The sequence below is a fragment of the Trachypithecus francoisi genome, unplaced genomic scaffold (assembly GCF_009764315.1).
Source record: "Trachypithecus francoisi isolate TF-2019V2 unplaced genomic scaffold, Tfra_2.0 Lachesis_group15, whole genome shotgun sequence".
Taxonomy (NCBI): Eukaryota; Metazoa; Chordata; class Mammalia; order Primates; family Cercopithecidae; genus Trachypithecus; species Trachypithecus francoisi.
In genome coordinates this window covers 100,278,822-100,302,532 of record NW_022681460.1, presented here as the reverse complement: position 1 = coordinate 100,302,532, position 23,711 = coordinate 100,278,822, and the positions used below count along the sequence as shown (strand labels likewise).

Below are 23,711 nucleotides of genomic sequence, written 5' to 3'. Positions count from 1 at the left end.
GTTATATTCACTTGAAAAACAAAACTTTAAAAAATGCTCCAAATCAAAGCCATCTTGCTTCTATTACATACCAATGTGACACAATCGTCATCTGATTTTTCATAAGCACACACTAAAGGGTACGTACAAGCAAAAGTAAACACTTCACAATTGTTGCTACTGCACTCCAATTTTATGTTCACAAGCTAACGAAGTTTCTTTTTCATTAAACTAAAACATAAAACACATTCTGCTACCACCTCTACCTTTATTGAATCTCCTATCATGTTAGGTCTTCTTATATTTTTTATATTTTTATTTCTTTTTTTCTATTCTTTTTTTTTTTGAGACAGGGTCTTGCTCTGTCGCCAGGCTGGAATGCAGTGCTGCAACCACGGATCACTGCAGCCTCAACCTCCTGGGCTCAAGCAATCCTCTTGCCTCAGCCTCCTGAGTAGCTGGGAATACAGGTATGTGCCACTATCCTCAGCTAATTTTTTTTAAGAGATGGAGTCTCGCTATGTTCCCCTGCCTGGTCTCAATTCCTGGCCTCAAGCGATCCACCTCCCCTGGCCTCCCAAAGTGCTAGGATTACAGGCATGAGCCACCATGCCCATCCTTACTTATTTATTTTTAATTAACAACTAAAAATTGTATATATTCATGTGTACAACATGTTTTGAAATATACATGCATTTTAAGATGGCTAAATTAGGCTAACATATCCATTACCTCACATACTCACTTTTTGCAGTGAAAACACTTAAAACCCACTCTTCTGGTAATTTTCAAGTTTACAATACACTGTTAGTAACTACAGTCACCATGCTGTATAACAGATCTCTTGAATTTATTCCTGCTAACTGAAATGTTGTGTCCTTTGACCAGTATCTTCCCAATCCTCCCCGCATCCCGTATATTTCAAGAAAAGGAAAAGAACATATGCTGAGCACTTACTAAGTTCTAGGAACTATCCAAGTCCTTTCACCTCTCACACAATCCTTATAACCTCGACGGAAGAGGATATGGTTTGGCTGTGTCCCCATTCAAATCTTATCTTGAATTGTAACTCTCACAATTCCCACATGTTGTGGGAGGAACGTGATGAGAGGTTATTGAATTACGGGGTGGGTCTTTTCTGTACTGTTCTTTTGATAGTGAATGAGTCTCAAGAGATCTGATGGTTTTAAAAACGGGAGGTGCCCTGCACAAGCTCTCCTGTCTGCTGCCATGTGAGATGTGCTTTTTACCTTCCACCATGATTGTGAGGCCTCCTTAGCCACATGGAACTGTAAGTCCAATAAATCTCTTTCTTTTGTAAACTGCCCAGTCTCAGCTATGTCTTTATTAGCAGCATGAAAATGGAAACTGGTACTGGGAGGGGGTGCTGCTGAAAAGCTACCAAAAAATATGGAAGTGACTTTGAAACTGGGTAACAGGCAGAGGCCAGAACAGTTTGGAGGGCTCACAAGAAGAAAGAAAAATGTGGGAAAGTTTGGAACTCCCTAGAGACTTGGTGAATGGCTTTGAGCAAAATGCTGATAATGACTGGACAATGAAATCCAGGCTGAGGTGGTCTCAGATGGAGATGAGGAACTTGTTGGGAACTGGAGCAAAGGTGACTCTTGTTAGGTTTTAGCAGAAACTGGCAGTATTTTGCCCTTGCCCTAGAGATTTGTAGAACTTTGAGCATGAGAGAAATAATTTAGGGTATCTGGCATTAGAAATTTCTAAGCAGCAAAGCATTCAAGAAGTGATTTGAGTGCTGTTAAAGGCATTCAGTTTTATGAGGGAAGCAGAACATAAAAATTTGGAAAATTTGCAACCTAACAATGTGATAGAAAAGAAAATCCTGGCTGGGCGTGGTGGCTCATGCCTGTAGTCCCAGCACTTTGGGAAGCCAAGGTGGGCAGATCACGAAGTCAGGAGTTTGAGACCAGCCTGACTGACATGGTGAAATCCCATCTCTACTAAAAATACAAAAATTAGCCATGCATGGTGGCACATGCCTGTAATCCCAGCTACTGAGGAGGCTGAGGCAGGAGAATCATTTGAACCCAGGAGACGGAGGTTGCAGTGAGCCGAGATTTCACCACTGCACTCCAGCCTGGGCAACAGAGCGAGACTCCGTCTCAAAAAAGAAAAGAAAATCCCATTTTCTGAGGAGAAATTAAGCTGGCCACAGAAATTTGCATAAGGAACGAGCAGCCAAAGACAATGGGGAAAATGTCTCCCGGACACGTCAGAGGTCTTCAAGGCAGGCCCTCTCATCACAGGCCGGGAAGTTGAGGAGGAAAAAATGGTTTCATGGGCCAGGTCCAGGGGCCCTCTGCTGTGTGTAGTCTAGGGGCTTGGTGCCCTGCCTCCCAGTTGCTCCAGCCATGACTAAAAGTGGCCAAGGTACAGCTCAGGATGTTGCCTCAGAGGGTGGAAGCCCCAGGCCTTGGCAGCTTCCATGCAGCACTGAGCCTGCAGGTGCACAGAAGTCAAGAATTGAGGTTTGGGGACCTCAACCTAGATTTCAGATGTATGGAAGTGCGTGCATGCCCAGGAAGAAGTCCACTGCAGGTGCGGGCCCTCATGGAGAACTTCTGCTAGGGCAGTGTGGAAGGGAAATGTGGGGTCGGAGCCCCCACACAGAGTCCCTACTGGGGCACCACCTAGCGGAGCTGTAATAAGAGGGCCACTGTCCTTCAGACCCCAGAATGGTAGATCCACCAACAGCTTGCACCATGCGTCTGGAAAAGCCACAGACACTCAACACCAGCACATGAAAGGAGCTGGAAGTGAGGTTGTACCCCTGTAAAGCCACAGAAGCAGAGCTGCCCAAGACCATGGGAACTTGCCTCCTGTATCAGCGTAATCTGAATGTGAGACATAGAGTCAAAGGAGATCATTTTGGAGCTTTAAGATTTGACTGCCCTGCTGGATTTCAGACTTGTGTAACTTGCCCAAGATCACAGAGGTAATAAGGGCCTGTAGCCAATTACTCCCATTTGGAATGGCTGTATTTATCCCTGGCCTGTACCCCCATTATATCTAGGAAGTAACTAACTTGCTTGTGATTTTACAGGCTCACAGGTGGAAGGGAGACTTGCCTTGACTCAAATGAGAGTTTGGACTGTGGACTTTTAAGTTAATGCTGAAAAAAGACTTTGGAGGACTGTTGGGAAGGCATGATTGGTTTTGAATTGTGAGGACATGAGATTTGGGAGGGGCCGAGGGTGGAATTATATGGTTTGGCTGTGTCCCCACCCAAATCTCATCTGGAATTTTAACTCCCACAATTCCCACATGTTGTGGGAGGAACCCAATGGGAGGTGACAGAATTATGGGGCAGGTCTTTCCTGCACTGTTCTCGTGATAGTGAATGAATCTCACAAGATCTGATGGTTTTAAAAATGGGAGTTTCCCTGTACAAGCTCTTCTTTTGTCTGCTGCCTTCTGAGACGTGGCTTTCACCTTCTGCCATGACTGTGAGGTCTCCCCAACCATGTGAAACTATAAGTCCAATAAACCTATTGATTTTGTAAATTGCCCTGTCTCAGGTATGTCTTTATTAGCAGCATGCAAATGGACCAATACAGAAGACGAATTGTTTTATCCCCATTTTACACAGGAGAAAACATTTTTCCAAGAGCATATCATTCCTTGTCTCATCGGTAGCTCAGAAAGACCATAAAGCAGTGTCATTCCAGGAAGGCCTAGATTTCCAGCGGAACCCTGTTCAGATTCAAAACAAGGCAGCAGTCCTGTAGCGTAAACTGCAGGCATCTAGTTCATCTTAACACATTCCACTGCTTACTGAAAATAGCCAAAAAAGAGACCCACTCATTCTTCCTCTTTCTAAGAACTGAGGTAAACAGAAAACAACCTTCCCAAAAACCTTCATAAAAGGGTCAAGGTGTCTTGACAATACCAAAGACAGTTAACAAAACATAAGGCAAATGTCTGGTTTTGTGCTTTCTGTTGTACAATAAAAAGCAAAAGCAGACAGTATTTTCAGCTCTTAGATTTTAGATCTGGATTTGACCAAAGGATCTTAACATCAAATCTGGTTTTCAATGCATTGATTAAAACTGACCAAGGTTATAAAAGGAGGTAAATCATTTCCTGACGAGAGAGCCTCCAATATAAACAAAGAGTGTATTCCACACAGGCTGTCATTAGCAGTGGCGTAATCCTCATTTCCAAGGCTCAATTCTCTCATGACTTTCCTCCTGATTCCAAAAAAGCAAAGAGGACTATGGGAGGTGCCCAGGTCATGAAAAAGACAAAATGGCACCACACAAAACCTTCATCGGACATTCTTCTAGACCAGCATGGCTTAAAAAAACACCTCATATCACACTCAGTCTTTGCATACTGATTAAGCAACAGTGGTCTCAGGATTTCCTCAATAGTTGACTTGATAAAGCTTCCCAAAATGGCATAACTGATGCTAGTAAATGTGAATTTAGAATAATGCAGAAATAAGTGAAGTTTATTTCCCCTCGAGGTTTACTTTTTAAATGTTAAGTCTGGTGAGAGCAAAATAAAATATGATTTGTATATGTGGGCAGTTTAATGTCCACCCAAATTTATGTTATGAGTATGCATGTTTGGTAAAGGTTATATTTAGAAAAGTGTGGTGTCAAAATAAATTAATCTTCAGAAAATCTTGCATATTTTTCTAAAATCATCAGCTTGAGATAATGTTGGGGGCAACTACTGAATGTTTTCCTACAGGGGTAACCGTGAAAAATGACAAAAAGCAAGGTTGAATATCCTAAATCACCTGCAAGTATGTAAAAATAAGGTCAGTATTAACACAGAAAAAGATGTCAAAAGAAGCAATTGTTTTTCCTTTTTTCTTTTTGGTCTCCTGTTCCCAGACTCAAGTGATCCTCCTGCCTCGGCCTCCCGAGTAGCTGGGACTACATGTGTGTGCCCCCCGACACCCAGCTAATTTTTGTATTTTTTGTAGAGATGGGGTTTTGTCACATTGTCCAGGCTGCTCTCAAACTCCTGGGCTCAAGCAACCCTCCTTTCTCACCTTCCCAAAGTGGTGGGATTACAGGCATGAGTCACTGCATCCAGTCCAGAAAACTCACTTTACTTACTTACTTACTTACTTATGTATTTATTTTTGAGATGGAGTCTCTCTCACTCATGTTGCCCAGGCTGGAATGCAGTGGCACAGTCTTGGCTCACTGCAACCTCTGCCTCCTGGGTTCAAGTAATTCTCCTGCCTCAGCCTCCCCAGTAGCTGGGAATACAGACACCGTCACCATGTCCAGCTAATTTTTGAATTTTTAGTAGAGACAGGGTTTCGCCATGTTGGCCAGGCTGGTCTCGAACTCCTGACCTCAGGTGATCCGCCCACCTCGGCCTCCCAAAGTGCTGGAATTACAGACATGGGCCAATGCATCTGGCCATAAAATCTGCTTTCTAAGTGGGTTAAGAATGAATGCCTATACTTACCCAAGTTATTCCAATAAATAATAATAAAAACAGGCCAAGCATGGTGGCTCACGCCTGTAATCCCAGCACTTTGGGAGGCCAACACAGGTGGATCACCTGAGGTCAGGAGTTTGAGACCAGCTTGGCCAACATGGTGAAACCCTGTCTCCACTAAAAATACAAAAATTAGCAGGGTGTGGTGGTGCAAGCCTGTAGTCCCAGCTACTAGGGAGGCTGAGGAAGAAGAATCACCTGAACCTAGGATGTGCAGGTTGCAGTGAGATGAGATCGCACCACTGCACTACAGCCTGGGTGACAGAGTGAGACTCTGTCTCACAAAAAAAAAAAAAAAAAAGGTAATAAAAACAATTCTAATTTTATTTCAAATCTTGCAGGAATATTTTCCCTCAGTGATGAAGAAAATATTCTTCCTTTACAGATTGGAGAAAAATAGACCAAAAAATCACAGAAGGATTCCTGAATCCCACCTCCTATTCAACTATTCTTGGTATGCATCTAGGTTTTGGCAAAAAAATTCTGAATGGACAGATTTCCCAATTTAAAATAAAGCTATGTATTTACTGTCTAGTTCTTTTCGGTAATAGTCCTGCACAGTATTAGCAATATTAGATTGATCAAGAAATACAGAAAGTCTCAGCTAGCTTTTTTTTTCCTCTTTTTTGAGAGGGAGTCTCACTCTGTTGTCCAGGCTGGAGTGTAGCGGTGTGATCTTGGCTCACTGCAGCTTCTGCCTCCTGGTTTCAAGCGATTCTCCTGCCTCAGCCTCCCAAGTAGCTGGGAATACAGGCTAATTTTTGTACTTTTAGTACAGACTGGGTTTCACCATGCTGGCCAGGCTAGTCTCGAACTCCTGACCTCAAGTGATCTGCCCGCCTTGGTCTCCCAAAGTGCTGGGATTACAGGCGTGAGCCACCATACCCAGCCAGCTAAGTTTTTTTTTTTTTTTTTTTTTTTGAGACGGAGTCTGGCTCTGTCGCCCAGGCTGGAGTGCGGTGGCCGGATCTCAGCTCACTGCAAGCTCCGCCTCCCAGGTTTAGGCCATTCTCCTGCCTCCGCCTCCCAAGTAGCTGGGACTACAGGCGCCCGCCTCATCGCCAGGCTAGTTTTTTGTATTCTTTAGTAGAGACGGGGTTTCACCGTATCAGCCAGGGTGGTCTCGATCTCCTGACCTTGTGATCCGCCCGTCTCGGCCTCCCAAAGTGCTAGGATTACAGGCTTGAGCCACCGCGCCCGGCCCAGCTAAGTTTTTAAATCAAAGTTTATTTTGATTGCTCTGCATGGTGGTCACACACATGACTGATAAACTAGATGCAGCCCACATCTAACCCAGTTTGTATCCAACATCTGATTTTATAAGGAGCTGACCTTAGCGGAGAAGCAGGATCACTGTTTTAATATTTACACTGTGTAAGTATTTACAAATGACTACTCAGGAGACTGAGGTGGAAGGATCACTTGGGCTCAGGAGGTGGAGGCTGCAGTGAGCGGAGATCATGCCACTGCGCTCCAGCCTGGGCAAAAGAGCAAGACCCCGCCTCAAAATAATAATAATAATAATACTACAAATGAGTCAACATCTCTCAGTTGAAAAATGCTGCAGAACAATGACTTTAACATCAAGTACATAAAAATGTAAGGAACAATCATAATCAGACCTATATTTAGCTGGCCACAGTGGTTCACACCTGTAATCCCAGCACTTTGGGAGGCTGAGGCAGACAGATAACCTGAGGTAGGGAGTTCAAGAGCAGCCTATTCAGAATGGTGAAACCCCATCTCTACTAAAAATATAAAAATTAGCCAGGCGTGGTGGTACATGCCTGTAGTTCCAGCTACTCTAGAGGCTGCGGCAGGATTGCCCGAACCCAGGGGGCACATATTGCAGTGAGCTGAGATTGTGCCACTGCACTCCACACTCCAGCCTGGGGTGACAGAGACTCCATCTCAAAAAAAAAAACAAACAAAAAAAACCCCAAAAAACTGTATTTAACATCACCTGTGGGTTCCATGATCTATGGCATAGGCTACATTTTCAAAGACAAACACTGCCTCCAAAAATAAAAGAGCTAAGAAAATCATGTTTTACTCTTAAGGAACTAGAAACAGCAAGGACTTGTGGTTAGCAGAATTAATTTTCCACACAGAAAAATTCACCTTAATTTCCAATATACACTATACTGTTACTGAGTTCAATGTGTATGAAAGACATATACATTTATCTCTGAACTTTCTGTTTTGTTTTGTTTTTTTTTTTGAGACGGAGTCTTGCTCTTTCGCCCGGGGTGGAGTGCAGTGGCCGGATCTCAGCTCACTGCAAGCTCCGCCTCCCGGGTTTTACGCCATTCTCCTGCCTCAGCCTCCCGAGTAGCTGGGACTACAGGCGCCCGCCACCTCGCCCAGCTAGTTTTTTGTATTTTTAATAGAGACGGGGTTTCACCGTGTTAGCCAGGATGGTCTCGATCTCCTGACCTCGTGATCCGCCCGTCTCGGCCTCCCAAAGTGCTGGGATTACAGGCTTGAGCCACCGCGCCCGGCCTGAACTTTCATAGAAAACAAGAAAAAAGATTTAAAAATAATTAGAAGGCATAATATGATAAAATTCACAAACTCAGACAATTCAGCACCTCAGGAATCCAGATGTTTAGAACTGACATGGGTGTCTGCAGCACGCCACCTAAGCACAAGCATTTATACAGACATGTGAAGGAGACAGTACAGTATTCTCACCCAGTAAAGCAATGATACGACTGTTAACAACTGCACAGAATGTAAGGAAATGATGTAACCAACACAACACTGAAATAGTGATTTCTTTTGGTGTTAGTGATATTCATGGGCTGCCTTCTTCTGTGTCTGGCTTGCGCAGAACCTCTAGAACCAACCCTGCCTTAGAGCTCAGGGAAAGATGATGCTTTAGGGTTCTGGCACAGAACCAAACTGTAGTCTGCTCAAGGATCACATCCTTAACTTCAATCTCAGCTTTGCTAAGCAAGCACAAAACACACTTTGAAGTAACAACCTTGAGATTGTTTAAATATGGTCTGAACTTCGGACCTCTCCCTAAATCACTCTAACTGCTTACAACAATGAGGATACAAGAGCAAGCCTTTACTTCATTAGGTCCATTCAGATGAGGGCTCAGGATGTAATCACAATCAAAACTTCATGGATTCCTTTTTTTTTTTTCTTTTTGAGATGGGGTCTGACTCTGTCACCCAAGGCAGGAGTGCAGCGGTGCGATCATGGTTCACTGCAAATTCTGCCTCCTGGGTTCAATCTATTGTCCTGCCTCAGCCTCCCAAGTAGCTGTGATTACAGGTGCCTGCCACCATACCCAACTAGTTTTTGTATTTTCAGTAGAGATGGGGTTTCACCACATTGGCCAGGCTGGTCTCGAATTCCTGGCCTCAAGTGATCTGCCCACCTTGGCCTCCCAAACTGCTGGGATTACAGGCATGAGCCACAGCACCCAGGCCAAAACTTCATGGATTTCTTAAAAACCATTTATAGAACCAACACCTTCTTAGACACAATATTATTTAATCAGATAATAATGCAAGCATAAATAGTAATCTCACCTGTCAAATTTGTTAGGGGTTGGGTGGAATCATACATAAACATCTACTTCATAGGAAATTTTTTTTTTTTTTTTGAGACAGAGGTTTGCTCTGTTGCCCAGGCTGGAGTGCAGTGGCACAAACTCAACTCACTGCAACCTCTGCCTCCTGGGTTGAAGCAATTCTCCCACCTCAGCCTCCCAAGTAGCTGGGATTACAGGCACCCGCCACCACGCCTGGCTAATTTTTGTATTTTTAATAGAGACGAGGTTTCACCATACTGCCAGGTTGGCCTCAAACTCCTGATCTCAAGTGATCTGCCCACCTCAACCTCCCAAAGCGCTGGGATTACAGGCGTGAGCCACCGCGCCCAGTCCCTCATAGGAAATTTAAATGCCAGAACTACCAGTTCTTTTCCTTGGAAGAGATGCAGTACATCTAGCAATGTTCTCTCTTTTTTTTTAAGCCTATATTTTTAATACATTTGTTCCCCAAAAGGTCAATTTCTACTTTCAAAAAACATCTGAGTCACTCGAGATGAAAAATATTTTATCTAAAAATGTGCTATAGCTCCCAATAACTCCAAACTGACATCCCAAAATATGAGGCTGTTCGACAGTGACAGAACTTGGGAACTGGAACTCTCTGATTACTTACTTGTTAAAAAAAGGTTCAATGAGTTTTGATCTGGCAGACACATGAATTTTTGGAGGGCTGAGAAAAGAACCTAATGAAGAAAAGAAGAGAGGCATTATTATTCATAGTCACAGAGACAATGCCTGAAAGTTCAGACCAAAACAGATTTAAATTAACAGCATGGTTCAACAAAGGTGAGAGGTATTCTCTTTTTTTTTTTTTGAGTCGGAGTTTCACTCTTGTTGCCCAGGCTGGAGTGCAATGGCGTGATCTTGGCTCACTGCAACTTCCGCCTCCTGGGTTCAAGTGATTCTCCTGCCTCAGCCTCCTGAGTACCAAGGATTACAGACATGCGCCACCATGCCCAGCTAATTTTGTATTTTTAGTGGAGACAGGGTTTCTCCACATTGGTCACGCTGGTCTCAAGCTCCTAACCTCAGGTGATCCCCCCACCTCGGCTTCCCAAAGTGCTGGGATTACAGGCGTGAGCCGCCACACCTGGCCTGTGAAAGGTGTTCTTATGGACCAAGTACCATACCACAGGAAGTGTCAGTGGTTTTTCTTGCAGATTTCCCCCTCTCCTCATCTCCTCCCACTCCTACCTCAAAACCCTCCCTCTTCTAACTGGGTGAGTGGATCCCAAGGAAATGGTAATGCTATAGGTTCAATGTTTGTGTCCCCCTAAAATTCATATGTTGAAGCCTAATCCCCAATATGATGGTGTTTGGAAGTGAGATCTTTGGGAAGTGATTAGGTCATGAGGGAATTAGTGCCCTTATAAGAAGGGTCAGGAGGCCGGGTGCGGTGGCTCAAGCCTGTAATTCTAGCACTTTGGGAGGCTGAGGTAGGAGGATCACTTGAGCCCAGAAATTCTAGACCAGCCTGGTTAACACAGCAAGTCCCTGTCTCTATAAAAAAATTAAAAAGTTAGCCAGGCATGGTGATGCACACCTGTAATCCTGGCTACTTGGGAGGCTAAGCTGGGAGGATCTCTTGAGCCCAGGAGTTCAGGGTTGCAGTAAGCTACAATTGTATCACTGTACTTCCAGCCTGGGTGACAGAGTGAGACCCTGACTCTTAAAGAAGAGTTGGTACAGCTTCTGCTCTCTCAACTCTCCACCATGTAAGGACACAAGAAGGCAGCCATCTGCAAACCAGGAAGTGGGCTCTCACATGACACTAGGTCTGCTGGCAACTGGGTCTTGGACTTCCCAGCCTCCAGAACATGAGAAATAAATGCCTGTTGTTTAAGCCCCACAGTCTACGGTAATTTATTACAGCAGCCTGAGCCAGGAGACAGGTAAGATCCACCCTAGATCACAGCGTGTTTGACTGAAACACATGCAATGCGTACCTAGGTAATTGGCCATGGAGATGAAGCACAGCCCTGTGATGTAGGCATCGTAGCCTGCCTCATGGAGTTGTTCAGAGGCTGTGTCATAACTTGGAAAACCTTCGGCACTTTCTAAGAAAAAAAGGAAAAAGTTTTCCTCAAAACAAAGACTAGTAAGCACACTGCCCTACCAATCCAAATTTCATTAGTATATGCTAGAGAAATATCCTAAATAGGCAGAAAAAAAGCTATCTGTTTCTTAATTCTCTCCATATGAGACCTTAAAATACAAGATAACAGAGTCGCTGAAAAGGACGACTTTGATCTAGGATACAGAAACGCCTCAGTTACATTACGAAGGACTCAGCTGTGGGCTTTCTCATCGCACACTGGTGGGTGCTATTTATGATCATCCATAACTTGCTCTAGGACAATTACTCCTCTTTTGCTTGCTTTCTAAGGCCATGAAAAGGATATTCTTCCCTTACACAAGATGGTCACATCAGGACACAACAGACGATTCCGAGTAAAGATTAAGAGCATGGGCTCTGGAGTCACACTGAGTTCGAACCTCTGCCCCGCCACTTATTTGCTGTACGATGTTAGGCAAGTCACTTCATCTCTAAGCTTCCAGTTTTGTAAAATGGAGATGATAATCAAACTTTCTTCAAAAGGTTATTGTTAGGATCAGATGAGATAGTATAAGTTAAACTCTTACCTAGTGCTTGGTACACAGTAAGTGCTCAAAAACTGTTATCTATCAACACCTGAGGTAACCTTTCCCCCAAAAACCAGAAGACTGCAATTCAATATTGACAGCTCCAACTCACTACTATCCTCTACTATGTTCCTAAGCTTAGAGATCAAAAGGTGACAGCATAACCAACTTCAAAAAATAAATTGAACTTGCTATAATGCTGGCCTTGGATCATGGAGCCACTTTACAGCAAAGACCACTTTATATATAATATGGTTCTTTTGTGACATTGATAAATACAGATGTGACCAGATAAACTCTAAGAGGAATGACCTGCTTTAGACTGAATTCTCTACCAGATGCCACTATTTCATATGGAAAAATAAGATAAAACTTTAACTCATAAATAATTGTATCCTAGAACCATTCTGGAAATAAAAGGAAGGTTACTACAACACAGAAATCAAAAGCATAAATGAAAATTAACAATGAAAAGACTGTAACTCTTTTTATGTCAATACAATGCTCTTTAAGTAAGAATTCTTTAACTCCGTATCAAATATTAGACTTGATGCCTTTAAAAAAAGCCTTTTCACATGGTAGCCACCTAAGTAATATCTTCCGCTCCATCATCAACGGAGACACATTCTTTCCAAAATCAATTATTTCCATTATATTGTTATAGAAAAGGTCTAGGTTTTCTCCCCCAATGGCCCCACCACCACTTTTCTTAATTCCTTCCTTGGACTATTACCCAGAAAGAGGCAGATAACTGTAATTTTGGCTGCTTTAATACCTTGCATTATCAATTTCTAAACCATTAGTTTAACGGCTTGCTAATCACCGTATCAGCAGCACCATCAGGTTAACAGGGACGAAGGAAGCAGCACCTGGAAGGCTCTCCACACACCTTGGTGGTGGCTAGAGGTGGCAAAACACCACCATCTCATCTCCCTACTTGTGGTTTTCCTCAGTGCTGCTGTTTCCACTCTCTAAACCAGCTGAAAAGGAGGCAGGGTGGGGACTTGCCTTAATCTCATCTGTAAATCCAGTTGTTGGGCTTTTCTGAGATGGAAAATACATTTTTTACTCTACCCCTGGTGATTAATCCTAGCTCTCTATCTCTGCTTAAATAATGTATGAAAGAATAGAAGGGCACATCAAGTTTTAGGAGAATTCAATACATTAGGAAATAAAAGCCTTGAAGCTTTAATTGTTAAAATTCTCAATGAATGGCTATTCAACTACATTAACATAAAATAGATGTAGAATTAAAAGACCATCTTTATCCAAGAAACAATAATTCTACACAAGACATGACCAAGTGAATTCAGCCAAAATCTATACACGAACAATATGGTTTCCAGAGCCATTCTGCTTTTCTTCCATAATATACATCAATAATTATTACCAAGAGTTTGGAGGGTTTCAGGTTTGTTTAATATTCTTACCAACTTTAGGAGGGTTGAAAGGTGTCTCTTTTAAACGTTTTTCTAATTCCGCAAGGGATGTGTTGTTAATGATATCCTGCAAACCAGGAAGCAAAGAATTATGAGATTTCATCATCTCAGTACAATATATTAAAGAGATTCACTGATCCCCCACCAAAAAAAAGGCAGTATCTAGTACTGCCTCGTGTTCTTTAAAGAAACACAGAAGTCTTCGTTTTTTTCAATGTGAAAGAGAAGCAACTAGTTTAATTTTTATATTATACAAAGTATAACCAAATGAATGAAGATCTTTACAGATGCATTAAATACCTCCAAACCTTCTGCCAGAAGGCAATATTGTTCTGGCATTTATTGCACTCAGTAATATGCAGTCACTTTATAAAGTAGCAAATGAATAATACCTTAAAAGGTTGTGTGCTGGCCATCAACTTAGTATCCAAGAGTCTAAAAAGAATTTTTAACAAGGTAAACAAAATGTATATCAATGTTTAAAATGTCTTTTACTCAAACATGTAAGCTACTTAAAAATACTTAATACATAAAATACATACTTAAAACATAAAATATTTAATACATAAAATACTTAAACACAAAGGAATTAAACACATCAGTCATTTTGAACCTAGCACCAGCATCCCTGCTACATTGGAGTGGGTACTCAGTCCCATCATCAGCGACTTCATTGAGTGACTGCAGGAGAGTCCACACTTGGAGTACAAGTTCTAGATTCACCTGGATCCTGAGAGAGCCCGGTGAACTCAAGGTTGAGTCAAATACTCCCATATGGTTTTACGTGGTTCAAATACTGGTGCCGGTCTACCATTCCCAAACTGCTACCATCTACTCCTACTCCTCAGGTTTGTAAACTATAAATTCTTCTGGAGGGCCAAAATCTGCAATCAGTACTTTCATGCTGTTGTTTTTATTTCTTATTATTCTATTTCAGAGATCAGAAATACCAAAAGGGGAAGGTGGGGAGAAACCCACACAGAAACTCTATTTCTCTATTTTTTTTTCATATAAATGTGAACAGAGTGGGTAACAAGACAGAAATAAGCCCAGCTGAAGGCGAAACTGCTCGAACACCACGCCTATCCCTCTTCATCAGGTCCTAAAACACAAACACTTGTTCTGTAGGCTCCACATGGCTGACCTGTGATGTCTGAGAGATATGTGACATGTGACCTATCAGAACAAGGGTGCAATAGTAACTGTGGAAAACACCAACAGGAAAAGGCACCAACTTGAAGTGGATGAAAAAAAAAAGATCTCTAGCCAGACAGACAGTACTTGACTGACTCTTGAACATTCTCAATTGGACACTTCAATAGTTACAAGGTACATCCTACATGCAAGACAGACAAGAGCCATCTCAAGGAGGCTTCACCAGTTCTTCAGAAAGCAAGATGAGGGATAAGAAAAAAGGAGTCTCTGTCTACTTTCACTCTCAGTTCAAACTGTGATTTTTCGATAACAAAACCAATAATAAATTATAAAAGCAAACCATCACAACATTGCAGCTATTAAGTAAGTTCCAGGCTTATATGAACATGATCTAATGGTTTTAACAAATTACTATATACCTATTTGTATTGTGTATGTATGTTACAATGACTTTTTTTTTTTTTTTTTTTGAGACAGGATCTCACTCTGTCACCCAGGCTGGAGGATAGTGGCACTATTATGGCTCACTGCAGCCTGGACCTCCTGGGTTCAAGCAATTTACCCACCTCAGCCTCCTGAGTAGCTGGACCACATGTATCCCACCACACCCAGCTAATTTTTTATTTTTTGTAGAGATATGGTTTCACTATGTTGCCCAGGCTGGTTCTGAACTCCTAGGCTCAAGTGATCCTCCCACCTCAGTCTCCCAAAGTGGTGGGATTATAGGTGTGAGCCACTGTGCCCAGCTGACTCTTTTAAATGAAAGACAAATCCTCAAAGAAAGCTTACCTGGGGAAAACACATGTTGTCATCTCTTTAAACTCACTTAAGTCCTAAAGAACAAGAGAAGGACTTGTTACAATTTTCCTAATACACTCGCAGTATTAAAAAACATGTAAACAGCTCAAGTTCCATAGCTGTCTTCTCAAACAAGCTGTTGGAGCCCTTAAGCTAAACTACAAAACCCATTTCTAGGCAACAAGTACTAAAAAAAAAAAATCTTCCCAATTTCCTCACTCATTGGGAACCATATAACCTGATAACTAACTTCTGCATAACCAAAACAACAAATTTAAGCATTTAATAGTTGAAATTGGGAAGGGGTGGGGGGGGGGGCGTCCAACAAAATGTTAAAAACTACATATTTGAGAGGCCTATAATAAATCCAGAAAACTTCCAGTAATAGCTAACAGGCTGTGATCTACCACACAAATTTATCATAACAGTGAGACAAGCAGAGTCATTAAAATTAAATGGTTTATACAGGAAATGGGTATACTATAAACCAGCTTAGACCTTTCCTGAGATCACCTTTGAAATGTTAGTAAAAATGGCCTTGGAAACACAGGCCTTTCAATACACATATGATTACTGTTTCAACTCCAGAAAATTGCTCAAGAGGCACTAATAGCAAGTGCCTAGATTAGACAATTCATTTCTCAAGTTTATTTTGATCAGGAAGTCTAGAGCTGAAATGAGAGTCCTCTAATTTTGAATTAACTTATTTACATACATAATTGCCATGCTAGACTGAGTAGTCATACTCCTGACCCTTTGTAAACTACACTTCTCTTCAATGTTATTCATGCCTCATAGGAAACTGCTGTTTCCAATTAGCTTTTCAAGCCTGTAAATACAGACTGTATTTAGCTAGCTTGATATATTTACCATTGAAAAGCTTCAATGGCTATAGTTAAATTAATGGGCAAAGTATGAACAGGCAGTTTGAATGCAAAGTCAAAAAAATGTAATAATGATGTTTGTAATCTCTCAATACCACTAGAAAGCTTTACAAGCAAGGAACAAGGAGAATTACAGCTACCTTCAGGGCCAACATATAGCACAGTTCTAGACCAGCGTCTTCTGAAAGGTCATGCTCAAGTATCAAGATGGTTCATAAGAAAACACTCTCCCCTAAAAGGCAACTCCAAAATGTGGATTCTTTAGTGTCCTTTTAAAAGCAAATTTTGATACCAGTGCATGTAAAAGTTCTACCTTTTCATTGAGTCAGGGTCTCACTATGTTGCCTTGAACTCCCGGACTCAAGCAATTCTCCTGTAACAGCCTCTCAAGTAGCAGGCACTGCAGGTAGGCACCACCACACCCAGCCTTCTAATTTATTAGGCTTTCTAATTTATTCTCATCACTTCTTCTAAAGGTAGATGGAAAAAAACAAAACAAAACAAAACATTTTCTCTCTCTGGCAATGCCAGAACATAAAGAAGTTAAGTAACTTACCCAGGTAGCCTTAGTAATAAAGTGAGGGATAAAACGCGTATCCTAACCCACTTACTACTCTACAACAAATCACTTGCTCTTTCTACCAGAATTTAATTAAAGACCACTTTCGTTCCACTTAACATTAATTAACTGCTTACACGCAATGTGTTACCTTAGGCACTTAGACGCAGACAACAAAATGGCTACACCCCTTGTCCAAGGAGCTAACCACCTAGAAGGGGGTTATGTTGTATAATACAAGACAAAATTTATGTAACATAGAGAGGTACAATGTTCTATGGGAGTTCAGAGAAAGGAAAGATCACCTCTTGGGCAAGGTAGCAGGTAACAAAAAGCAAAAGCTGCACACGGAGAGTTAAGGGCAAGTTGTGAACAACAAACACTGAGAACAACAAGAGAAAATTCAAGTTGGAAGAAATTAAACAAAGCACCTCTTAGGGAACAAATAAATCAGTCTTGGAAAAAGGAGAGTAACAAACAAGTGATTAGACTCCACAGAAACGTTGGGCTGGATCACAGAAAGCCTGATATGCAGGGGGAAAAACAGTCAACTGCCTAGAAAACAAAGAGTGTGGGATTAATTGAGAATTTTCAGCAGGTTCAGCGACAGAAACGGAGCCATACATCAGAAGATTACAAAACTGGCAGTCGGGAGATACTTCATTCATTAAATCGATATTTAACGCCTTCTAGTGCCAAGCTCCACTCAGTATTCAAAACACCTAGAAGCACAGAATTAAATACATTTTCCTCTTGCCTTGCTGATAACTTCACTGCTTTAAAGATCAAAAAGGGCTGCCTGTATTCCCAGCTACTCGGGAGGCTGAGGCAGGAGAATCACTCGAACCTGGGAGGTAGAGGTTGCAGTGAGCGACATTGCACCACTGCACTCCAGCCTGGTGACAGAGTGAGACACTGTCTCTAAAAAACAAAAACAAAAGATATGGGGGAAAAAATTATTTAAAAAAAAAAGAAAAAGATTACTCCAGTGGCATACTATGGTCCACAGGCCAAATACAGCCCACCAATTATTTTTTAAATAAAGTTTTATTGCAACACGGCTACGCCCATTTGTTTACATATTCTATGGCATTTGGGGGCTACAATGGCAGAGCTGAGTTGTGACAGAAACTACACAGCCTGGAAAGCTGAAAATATTTTACTATGTGGCCCTTTATAGAAAACATTTGCCAACTTTTATTTTAAAGGATGGGCTGAAGGTTGATGGGGGACAGGAAATGCTGCCTGGAATTTGCTAAACTCCAAGGTGAGAAATGAGAACGCTTGCAACAAAAATAAAAAGAATCAGCTGGGCGTAGTGGCTCACGCCTGTAATCCCGGCACTGTGGGAGGCCGAGGTGGGTGGATCACAAGGTCAGGAGATTGAGATCATCATGGTCAACACGGTGAAACCCCGTCGCTACTAAAAATACAAAAAAAAACAGCTGGGCGTGGTGGCACGCGCCTGTAGTCCCAGCTACTCGGAAGGCTGCGGCAGGAGAATCACTTGAACCCAGGAGACGGATGTTGCAGTGAGCCGAGATCATGCCACTGCACTCCAGTCTGGTGAGAGAGTGAGACTCCATCTCAAAAAAAAAAAAAAAAAAAAAAAGAAAAGAAACCAGATGTGAGACAGGGCATGCAGATAAAATCGTCAGGATGTTGGAAATGACCAGATCTGGGGACAGAGCTAGAGTCAAAACTGATGCTAAAAACAGGGTTGGTAACTGGGAATCACTTATGGTAATGGGATGAGGAGAAAGAAGTGGTTTGGAGACAGTAAGAAAGAAAAGAAGGACAAGTGAAATATCTCATTTGAGCCACGTCAATTCAATACAACACTTAGTCTGGGGGCTATCCAGGTAGGGATGTCTGGAGTCCAGCATGAAATGTACACCTGGATCTGAAAAGAGACCACAGCCGGGGATAAAGATGTTGGTGTCTACAGCTGAAGCTGTAAAGTCAGTGAGATCACTAAAAGACAAAAAAAGATGAAGAGGAAATAAAAGAGAGTAGAGCAGAGAGTGGCAGGGGACAAGTAACGTAAGGCCACACACACCGTATGGAGCAGAAGAGGGAGAGCCAGTAGGGGAACCAAAGCAGCTTGTGCTTTGGTCAACCAAAGCAACTTGGCTCAAAGACTGAAAAAAGCACTACTGAGGTCAGCAGAGAATCTAAGGGAAGCAGCCTAGGAGGGACGATCAAGAATTCTGTAGGACTGAAAGCCGGGCGCGGTGGCTCAAGCCTGTAATCCCAGCACTTTGGGAGGCCGAGACGGGCGGATCACGAGGTCAGGAGATCGAGACCATCCTGGCTAACACGGTGAAACCCCGTCTCTACTAAAAAAAAAATACAAAAAACTAGCCGGGCGCGGTGGCGGGCGCCTGTAGTCCCAGCTACTCCGGAGGCTGAGGCAGGAGAATGGCGTGAACCCGGGAGGCGGAGCTTGCAGTGAGCTGAGATCCGGCCACTGCACTCCAGCCTGGGCGACAGAGCGAGACTCCGTTTCAAAAAAAAAAAAAAAAAAAGAATTCTGTAGGACTGGACCCACTTCAGCTGCCACCACTTACCTTCAATGGCCATGCTATGTCTAATTTTAGCAGGAACAAACTAGCAGCCCACACCTGTGGCCTGGGAATCCCTGCCCAGCACTAAATGAGCAAACTACTGGCATTAAGACGATGAAACAAATGTTTAAGGTTCCTCTGGCAATGGCAGTGACTGAAGATCCCTTAATAAAAAAGCTTGTGGCCAGGCGCAGTGGCTCACGCCTGTAATCCCAGCACTATGGGAGGCCAAGGCAGGCAGATTATGAGGTCAGGAGTACGAGACCAGCCTGGCCAACATGGTGAAACCCCATCTCTACTAAAAATACAAAAATTCGCTGGGCATGGTGACGGGTGCCTGTAATCCCAGCTATTCAGGAGGCTGAGGAAGGAGAATCGCTTGAACTCGAGAAGCGGAGGTTGCAGTGAGCCAAGACTGCGCCACTGCACTCCAGCCTGGGCAACAGAGTGAAAGTACGTCTCAAGGAAAAAAAAACTGCAACTGAGTGCGTAAGATTCTGTCTGGGAACATGCTGCATACAAGGAAATGGCACCTAAGTAGAGGACAGTTTCTCAGTTAAAAGCATCATAATATTTTTTCAGATAAAAAGCATCCTGCTAATATTTAACACAGACCAACAGGTCACTTACCGCAGGCAGAGGGCAGTAGAACTGATGAACTGTGTGCATGACGTCCAAGAGCATATTGTGTCCAATAACAAGTTTTCCCTAAAGAAAGTCAAGGTTAGAAAAAAGACTTCTACATTCAAAATTATACTGGGGTTTGAGAATGTATAGTTTAGATTCCAAGAGGACTTTGTTCTAAACTTGCTTTCCACACTAAAAAAAACGAAAACAAAAACAAAAAAAAAGTACAAATAAGCAAATTTGGGCTGGCTTCACGCCTCCTCCATTTTGGAATGTTAACTCCAGAAGGCAAAGTGAAAGCTCCAAATGACTTTGATGTCACTGATCTTTTTCTTGAATTTTTATTAATTATGCCACCCTCATGAATCAGAAGTAGTAAAATTTTGATCGAAAAGTTTTTTTAAAAGTAAAATCTCGGCTGGGCACGGTGGCTCACGATTGTTATCCCAGCACTTTCAGAGGTCAAGGTGGGTAGATCACCTGAGGTCAGCAGTTCAAGACCAGCCCGGCCAACACGGCGAAATCCCATCTCTACTAAAAATAGAAAAATTAGCCAGGTGTGGTGGTGCATGCCTGTAATCCCAGCTACCCAGGAGGCTGAGGCAGGAGAATCGCTGGAAACCAGGAGGCAGAGGCTGCAGTGAGCCGAGATTATGCCACTGCACTCCAACCTGGGCGACAGAATGAGACTCTGTCTAAGAAAAAAAAAACCACAGTAAAATCTGAAAGCATTGACTCCCTTTAACTGTCAAATAATTTGGGAACAAAACTAAACACAAATTTTAGGGCTGCATCCTTTAAAACAACCCACTTATTTTAAAAGATACATTCATACCAATGCTAAAAGGTAAAAGTAACTAATTTCTAACTATATTAAACAGAATTGCATTTCCTATATCATTATGTCAAAATTCATGGGGTATGTTCTTAAATACGTATCCATTAAAAGTCACTGCCTTTCAGCCAATTGAAATACAATATGTGTGCTGGCAGCCCTCTTCGTGCAATGGGCAGTGTGTCTGTTTTATGCTATATGTGCAACAAATTAGTCCATTTTGATAAAAATTAAACTTCCAAAATGCAACATCAATTTAGATTTAGCCAGCCAGTTGACACCATTTTTAACATAAAACATCAGGGGCCAGGCATGGTGGCTCAAGCTATAATCCCAGCACTTTGGGAGGCCAACGCAGGCAGATCACCTGAGGTCAGGAGTTCGAGAACAGCCTGCCCAACATGGCGAAACCCTGTCTCTACTAAAAACACAAAAAATTACCTGAGTGTGGTGGCAGACGCCTGTAATCCCAGCTACTTGGGAGGCTGAGGCAAGAGAATGGCTTGAACCCAGGAGGCAGAGGTTGCAGTGAGCTGAGATCGTACCACTGCACTCCAGCCTGGGCGACAGAGCCAGACTCCATCTCAAAAAAAAAAAAAAAAATCAGGTTACCACGATGGAGCTTTTTACTATGTCCCAAAGGACCTTAAGTGTAACACTGCTTGACTCATGGGACTACACAGTATCTGAAATAATCCTACACAAAGTCTCCCAAATCTAACAGAGAAGCTGTCCTTTTGGCTCAGTATTGTTGTACATTCTGAATACCTATGCTAAGCTAAAATAATGAGCATTGATTGAAACCACAGAAAAGATGTGTAGGCAACCCCAAATGGAATGCAAACACTAAGAAATGAACCAAACTGTATTATAAATGACTACCATAATCACACTGAAGGTTAAGAAGAAAAAAACTAACTCGGAAAAGAGCATCTTGACTAGATAATGTAAGGCTAAAAACAAAAGGAAATGCACATAAATCATAAATGTTATAATCGCATCAATAAATGTACTTCTCACCGGGCGCGGTGGCTCAAGCCTGTAATCCCAGCACTTTGGGAGACCAAGACGAGCGGATCACGAGGTCAGGAGATCGAGACCATCCTGACTAACACGGTGAAACCCTGTCTCTACTTAAAAATACAAAAAACTAGCCGGGTGACGAGGCGGGCACCTGTAGTCCCAGCTACTTGGGAGGCTGAGGCAGGAGAATGGCGTAAACCCGGGAGGCGGAGCTTGCAGTGACCTGAGATCCGGCCACTGCACTCCAGCCTGGGTGGCAGAGCAAGACGTCGTCTCAAAATAAATAAATAAATAAACAAATAAATAAATAAATAAATGAATGAATGAATGTACTTCTCGTGAGGTATGGGTTAGTAGCTCTGAAACTACTTTATGTGTATACCAGGTTTAAACAAATAAACATAATGGAAGTAAAAGGGACTGGATTTCTCACTGTTGAGAAAGAAGGCACAAATAAGAAAAGAGAGGAAGCTAAAAATAAGTCATGTGGTATTGTACTGGAATCTGAGGTATCAGTATAAAGGCGTGGATACACCCATGCGCGCGTGCATACACACACACGTTTATTTAGAGACAGGGTCTGGCTGTTGCCCAGGCTGTAGTGCAATGGCACCATCATGGCTCACTGCAGCCTCGAACTCCCATGCTCAAGCAATCCTCCCACCTCAGCCTCCCCTATAGCTGGGACCACAGGCATGTGCCACCACTCTTGGCTAATTTTTTAATTTTTTTTTTGAAATTCAGTCTTGCTCTGTTGCCCAGGTTAGAGTGCGGTGGCACAATCTCAGCTCATTGCAACCTCCGCCTTCCAGGTTCAAGAGATTCTCCTGCCTCAGCCTCCTGAGTAGCTGATACTACAGGTGGTACCACCACACCAGCGAATTTTTGTATTTTTAGTAGAGACGGGGTTTCACCATGTTGACCAGGCTGGTCTCAAACTCCTGACCTCACGTGATCTGCCCACCTTGGCCTCTCAAAGTGCTGGGATTACAAGCGTGAGACACACACCCAGTCAGTTTTTACATTTTTTGTAGAGACGGGGTCTCCCACGTTGCCCAGGCTGGTCTTGAACTACTGGCCTCAAGCAGTCCTCCTGCCTTGACCTCCCTAAGTGTGGGATTACAGGGTTGAGCCACCATGCCCAGCTACATACACATTTATATAGATCCACACACACATACATATACAGAGAGACACAGAAATACAGCTGTGTGTGTACATGCCTAGGTTTACATACGTATGCTTCTTAGCTCTGTCCAGTGAGAGGGCTTAGAAGCAATAATATCACAGCAGTAACGTAGGGCCAGATCTTGGTTTCTAAATATCATTCCCCATTAAAAGGAACGAGAGCTCCATGGAGAAGTCATTGATTCCACAACTGAGCCAGAGAAACTACAAGAATACCAGAAAGCAAGGAAATGCTCAGAAAACGACACGGGGCTTGTTCAAAGGACACAGGAGCCAAGTCAAAGAAGCTCCCATGGTCAAAGGTGGTACAATTTAAGCAACAAAGTAAACAGTAAAAACACTAGATAATAATCTGTAGAATAAAAAAAATCCCTGAGCCCATACTCATATACATAAAAACAATTAAATAAACAAGGGAAAGGGTTGGGTGTGGTAGCTCATGCCTATAACCCAAACACTTCGGGAGGCTGAGGTGGGGGAGACTGCTTGAGCCTAAGAGTTCAAGACCAGCCTGGACAACATGGGAAGACCTCCTCTCCACAAAAAGTATATATGAAAAATTAGCCACATGTGGTAGCTCATGCCTTTAGTCCCAGCTACTCGGGGGGCTAAGGAGGGAGGATTGCTTGAACCCGGGAGGTGGAGGCTGCAGTGAGCCAGTGTACTCCCAGCTTGGGGAACAGAGAGAGACTGTGTCTCAAAATTCAGTAAGTACATAAATAAACAGGAGAAAAGGGACATTTTTTCTTTTCCGCCCATTTTTTTTTGAGACAGGGTCTCAACTTTGTCGCCAGGCTGGAGTGCAATGGCGCGATCTCAGGTTACTGCAACCTCCGCCTCCCAGGTTCAAGCGATTCTCCTGCCTCAGCCTCCCAAGTAGCTGGGATTACAGGTGTGTGCCACCACACTCAGGTAATTTTTTTATTTTTAGTAGAGATGGGATTTCACCA

General features: G+C 42.8%; 1 protein-coding gene across 11 annotated transcripts in view; it reads right to left on the bottom strand.

Annotated features, from left to right (window-relative positions):
- PARN (poly(A)-specific ribonuclease) overlaps positions 1-23,711 on the bottom strand; it is a 198,772-nt gene that overhangs the window by 142,717 nt on the left and 32,344 nt on the right. For 10 of the 11 annotated variants that reach the window (XM_033235685.1, XM_033235684.1, XM_033235687.1 and 7 more), the window contains 6 exons: positions 19,719-19,796; positions 15,070-15,113; positions 13,518-13,560; positions 13,117-13,192; positions 10,990-11,100; positions 9,657-9,726 (listed from right to left, as the gene is read on the bottom strand). In XM_033235685.1, the coding sequence (XP_033091576.1) occupies positions 9,657-9,726; positions 10,990-11,100; positions 13,117-13,192; positions 13,518-13,560; positions 15,070-15,113; positions 19,719-19,796 (422 nt within the window). The remainder of the gene's footprint in view (positions 1-9,656; positions 9,727-10,989; positions 11,101-13,116; positions 13,193-13,517; positions 13,561-15,069; positions 15,114-19,718; positions 19,797-23,711) is intronic. The other variant, XM_033235686.1, reaches the window with a different exon arrangement.